At 40.1% G+C, this 6,000-nt stretch overlaps 1 protein-coding gene across 1 annotated transcript in view; it reads right to left on the bottom strand.

Annotated features, from left to right (window-relative positions):
• The window catches only part of LOC308080413 (uncharacterized protein), a 32,763-nt gene that overhangs the window by 5,013 nt on the left and 21,750 nt on the right, over window positions 1–6,000 (bottom strand). The window contains exons 11-17 of the mRNA XM_080422259.1: window positions 4,897–5,070; window positions 4,634–4,807; window positions 4,371–4,544; window positions 4,106–4,279; window positions 3,843–4,016; window positions 809–955; window positions 579–625 (exon numbers count right to left, since the gene is read on the bottom strand). Coding sequence (XP_080278385.1) covers window positions 579–625; window positions 809–955; window positions 3,843–4,016; window positions 4,106–4,279; window positions 4,371–4,544; window positions 4,634–4,807; window positions 4,897–5,070 — 1,064 coding nt within the window. The remainder of the gene's footprint in view (window positions 1–578; window positions 626–808; window positions 956–3,842; window positions 4,017–4,105; window positions 4,280–4,370; window positions 4,545–4,633; window positions 4,808–4,896; window positions 5,071–6,000) is intronic.

Here is a 6,000-nt window from a genome sequence, read left to right as displayed (position 1 = left end):
ATTCAAATATGACCTAAACCTATCCCTTTGCACTTTCAACCTGGAGGAGTCACTATGTTGGGCATGTCATTATAGGCAAAACCTTTCAAAAATAACAAATAGCATATCTATTTCACTCAGTCTGGCCTGTGCCCTGAGATGAGTTTGACACCCCTGATTTAAACCTATATCAACACTTGTTTCATTTGAGAGAAGCTACCATTAATTAAAGTACTTCTGTTTTGTGGGCTCTTATAGGCCAGAGGGTTTGCATTCAGAGAGGAAGTGATGAAAGCTTTGAGAAGTACGTACTCAGTAGCTTGATGAATATATCAACCTTAGTGTATCATTTTAGAATCCTACAGTATGTGGACACCACAGGTAGGCGGGTTCACCTCAATACTAAGCTGGTAATTTGTAATAAAACCCAGGAAATAAGATTCTGTATCATTTTGGTTGTAGCAATGTATTAAAGTTGTGCTTATTATCATCTTAATTCACAGTAGGATGTGAATGAAGTAATGTCACATGCTGCTGTGTATATGAGCTGTTCATCTAAATTCATCTGATTTCAAGAATAAAACAGAATACACACTTACACTTCCTCACGCCTGGTTTCAGCCTCTTCTCTCCACCATGTTTGACACTGAGGGTGAAGGAGAGACAAAGTCAGGCCTGTATATTCTACTACTGTAACTAAATAATAGAAACCATGATTGATAACAATGTTCACCATCAAACATTAAACATTGCTATACATCATCACAGTATGATTTCTATACTCTAAACATACTAGAACACATTTGAGTGGCAGCAGGTCTCTCCATACCTGAGAGCCTCCAGTGGTAGAGCAGAGAGTTGATCAGTGTCTCCTAGGTGATTGTAGTTTAAGTCCAACACTTTGAGATGGGAGTTGGATCTCAGAGCTGAGACCAGATAAGAACAACCTTCCTCTGCGACCAGACAGCCTGACAACCTATAGTGCGACAGACAGACACACACACACACACACACACACACACACACACACACACACACACACACACACACACACACACACACACACACACACACACACACACACACACACACACACAATGATGTTAATATTCTAAAGGACATGAACACACCTGCATGTGATGTGATGCTAATGTTCTTTTTTTTTTTAACGTTTTGTTTATTCGTTTTTTTTCTTTTACATACTCATATGTAGTACAGACATTTACTGAAGCAAATAGGCAAATAGACAGAGTATCTCCAAACAGTGATACAAATAATTAACAGGATAGACTGTTAATTATATAGGGCGGCTGTGGCTCAGGAGGTAGAGCAGGTCGTCCATTGATCCGTGGGTCGGCGGTTCGAATCCCAACTCCTCCTGTCCACATGTCGAAGTGTCCTTGGGCAAGACACTGAACCCTACATTGCCTCCAATGATTCGGTCGGCGCTAGCTTGCCACCATTGGTGTGTGAATGTGGGAAAAGTGGGGACGCTGGCGTCGACTGTTCGCCGCTCCACCTCCCAATGCCCCCACCCCCCCTGTATGAATGAATGAACCATTGTAAAGCGATTTGAGTAAGTTTGAGTACTTAGAAAAGTGCCATATAAATGCAACTCATTATTATTATTATTAGACTAATATCAGTAAGAAAAGTGATAAATTGAGTAAGATATAAACAACATCAAAACAAAACAAAAACAAACAGACAACACTCACAAAAGAAAACAACAACAGAACATCGCAACACCAAGTTGCCAGGTTCTGGGAGAGAAACAAGCAACTAGCGTTAGCTCGTTCGTCATTAGCGGTAGCCTCTCAGGAACTTTCACTGCATGTTTGACTATCATGAGACTCCACAATGAGTAGTAGTAGAGAAAAAAATAACTTTGCATCGGTTATAATAGACGAATTTCCCTATGCCACGCGCTCCCATTATGACAACGGAGGGGGTTGAAAATATGACGACAGGGGAATCTCTGGAAATAAACAATGCCACTTTTTACGTCGGTAGGTGAGTAACGACACATCAAAGATAACACTTAAAATGTCCGGATTTCTCCTTTAAGCATAGGTCGTTGAAAGCAATTGTACATGTCAGTGAGGTGATAAGCAGGTATACACCAAGGGTTCATCATACATCAGATTGGTTACTTCCATATATGCAGGTTACAGATTCATTCAGGTTCCGTTGGGGGATCAAGTGCAAGATTGTCAACGTGCGATAGAAAAGGCTGCCATGCCTTAAAGAATTTTGAGATAGAGCCACGCAATGTGTATTTAATTTTTTCTAATTTTAAAAAGTATAGTATATCACAAATCCAGCGGGAATGGGAGGGTGAGTATGTTTTCTTCCAATGGGTCAAAATAAGACGTCTCGCCAACAGAGTCACAAAAGCAACAAAGTCTGATTGATATTTGGGCAGAGAAATGGTCTCAGGGAGAACGCAAAAAAGGGAGATAATAGGGGATGGATCTATGGGCATCTGTAAAACATCCGAAATAGTATCAAATATAGATGACCAATAGGAGTGTAAGGAAGGACAGGTCCAAAACATAATGGAAAAGATTAGCTGGAGCCTGGTGGCATCTATCGCACGTTGGATCAACATCATTATAAATCCTGGCTAACCTGACCTTGGTCCAGTACACTCGGTGAAAGAATTTACATTGCAATACCCCGTGTTTCGCACATATTGATGAAGTATGAACACGATCCATAATGTCTTTCCAGGTTGCGTCAGGAATATCCTCCCCCAAATCTTCGGCCCAAAGGGTTTTATATGCAGTGGTTGATGGTAAATGAAGATCAAATAATGTGGTATAAAGCAAGGATATCTTCCCCTTAAGGGTAACAGGAGCAGATGCTATAAGTGTGTCTACAGGTGAATTAGGTGGAATAGTCGGGAAACTAGTACATTTCCTACGAACAAAATCACGGGCTTGCAAATACCGGAAAAAGTGGGTTCTGGGCAGATTATACTTCCTAGAAATCTGTTGAAAAGAAGCAAAGGTGCCACCATCAAACACATCTCTGACTGACTTAATGCCATGATCATACCAGATTTTAAATGCCCGATCTTGTAAGGAGGAAGGAAATAAAGGATTCGCACATAAAGGGGTTATTAATGGGAATAATTGAATACCAAAATGGCGCTTAAACTGAGTCCAAATCTTGAGAGTTGACTTAACTACAACATTGCAGGAACATTTTTAAATTGATGCAATCGTGGGAGCACATACTAAGGCGGTCAGGGATGCAGGGGTACAGGAAGAAGATTCCATAAGCCACCAGTCAGGGGACGAGTTTAAGTCGTAGTCTTGTAGCCAATACAGTATAACTTGAAAATTAGCGGCCCAGTAATAAAATAAAAAATTTGGCAGTGCCATTCCACCGAGTTGTTTTGGTTTCTCTAAGATAGTCTTGCGCAGCCTTGGCATTTTTTTATTCCAAATAAATTCCGAAATAATGCCATCCAATTTAAAAAAAAAAAGATTTTGCAATAAAAGTCGGGATACATTGAAAAAGATAAAGAAATTTAGGAAGTATATATGATGCTAATGTTCTAAACATACCTGCTACTATATGCTATCTAAACAGTATTATGTACATATATATTCTTTGATTACATTTTTGACCCGTTTCTATACTGTTTCCTTTCTCTCCTGCTCTTATTCTACCTCTATCTCACACAAACAATTGTCACCCTCTTCTTTACACCTGTAAACCTGTGATGTGACAATCCCACACACACTGAGGTCCAATTCCCTCAGGCTGAAGAGAAAAAAGTTATAAAATCATATATTTAATATATATACACATGCACCAGCTGAAATTGCTTGAAAAGGTTAAGGAATACTGACCTGATGGTCTCCAGTTTACAGTCTGGACTCCCCAGTCCACCAGAGAGCTCTTTGACTCCCAAATCCTGTAGATCGTTGTTGCTGAGGTCCAATCCCCTCAGGATGGAGGACTTGGAACTGATAGCAGATGATAACGCCTCACAGCATTTCTCTGATAGGTTACAGCCACTCAGGCTGAAGAGAAAAACGTTATAAAATCATATATTTAATATATATACACATGCACCAGCTGAAATTGGTTGAAAAGGTTAAGGAATACTGACCTGATGGTCTCCAGTTTACAGTCTGGACTCCCCAGTCCACCAGAGAGCGCTTTGACTCCCAAATCCTGTAGATCGTTGTTGCTGAGGTCCAATCCCCTCAGGATGGAGGACTTGGAACTGATAGCAGATGATAACGCCTCACAGCATTTCTCTGATAGGTTACAGCCACTCAGGCTGAAGAGAAAAAAGTTATAAAATCATATATTTAATATATATATACACATGCACCAGCTGAAATTGGTTGAAAAGGTTAAGGAATACTGACCTGATGGTCTCCAGTTTACAGTCTGGACTCCCCAGTCCACCAGAGAGCTCTTTGACTCCCAAATCCTGTAGATCGTTGTTGCTGAGGTCCAATCCCCTCAGGATGGAGGACTTGGAACTGATAGCAGATGATAACGCCTCACAGCATTTCTCTGATAGGTTACAGCCACTCAGGCTGAAGAGAAAAAAGTTATAAAATCATATATTTAATATATATACACATGCACCAGCTGAAATTGGTTGAAAAGGTTAAGGAATACTGACCTGATGGTCTCCAGTTTACAGTCTGGACTCCCCAGTCCACCAGAGAGCTCTTTGACTCCCAAATCCTGTAGATCGTTGTTGCTGAGGTCCAATTCCCTCAGGATGGAGGACTTGGAACTGATAGCAGATGATAACGCCTCACAGCATTTCTCTGATAGGTTACAGCCACTCAGGCTGAAGAGAACAAAGTTATAAAATCATATATTTAATATATATACACATGCACCAGCTGAAATTGGTTGAAAAGGTTAAGGAATACTGACCTGATGGTCTCCAGTTTACAGTCTGGACTCCCCAGTCCACCAGAGAGCTCTTTGACTCCCAAATCCTGTAGATCGTTGTTGCTGAGGTCCAATTCCCTCAGGATGGAGGACTTGGAACTGATAGCAGATGATAACGCCTCACAGCATTTCTCTGATAGGTTACAGCCACTCAGGCTGAAGAGAACAAAGTTATAAAATCATATATTTAATATCATGTCATATAAAGATGACCTTTTATGTTAAATGTATCAAGTTATCAGTTCACCTACAGAGCTCTTTTTGAGGCTTTGACCAGAAGAGCCTCCTCTGAAGCTTGGTATTTCTTCAAGTCAAACACTAGTTAGTATTAATGTTTATTTGACAGGGAAAATACAAAAACAATGTATCAAGTGCTCAGATCCAATAAAACATTTTGTTTGTCTTTATAACTTGATAAATGTTTTGTATAGAGCACCGAAGTCCTGACGTCACTCGTTCATCCCCAGGTTTGCGGAAGTAATTTCTCTATGGAGAATAACATTGGGTCATCTTAGAATCGTCTCATATAAGAATTGTGGTCCAAAAATAAACACCGCGTGTCGGCGTTATTGTCAGGGAGGAGGTTCTGTATCGTTTATGATAGTCAGTCACTTATGTTTGATACAGTCTGTTTCTGGCGAAAATGTAACTAATTCGTCGGAACTAACATTAGCTTTTTCTCACCGTCAGTTGATGCTTCATATCCATAAGAGTCAACCCGCCGGGGTCATGTGTTTATTTTTGGAACACAGTTCTTATTTGACGCGATATTCAATACGTCTATGGGATTCAGAACGGGGGTGGAAAACTGCAAACCAGGTAGACAAACAAAGGATGTGTAGATGACGTCAGACTTCGGCGGTCTATAGTCCCTGTCACATACATTTTTTTTTTAAATGTTTAAAAATGTTTTAATTCTAATATTAATTTTCATACTCGAATATAATTTTTTTCCCCCATATTCGAGGAACATTCGAAATTCGAATATTAATTTACCAGCCCTAACATGCACAATATATTCCACACACAGACGCGCATTTTCACGCCCAATGTAGCTCGGACACAACTTTCTTTCTACTAACACCG

This window comes from Gymnoscopelus braueri (assembly GCF_963280865.1).
Source record: "Gymnoscopelus braueri genome assembly, chromosome: 24".
Taxonomy (NCBI): domain Eukaryota; kingdom Metazoa; phylum Chordata; class Actinopteri; order Myctophiformes; family Myctophidae; genus Gymnoscopelus; species Gymnoscopelus braueri.
This window is presented reverse-complemented; position numbering and strand designations above follow the sequence as displayed.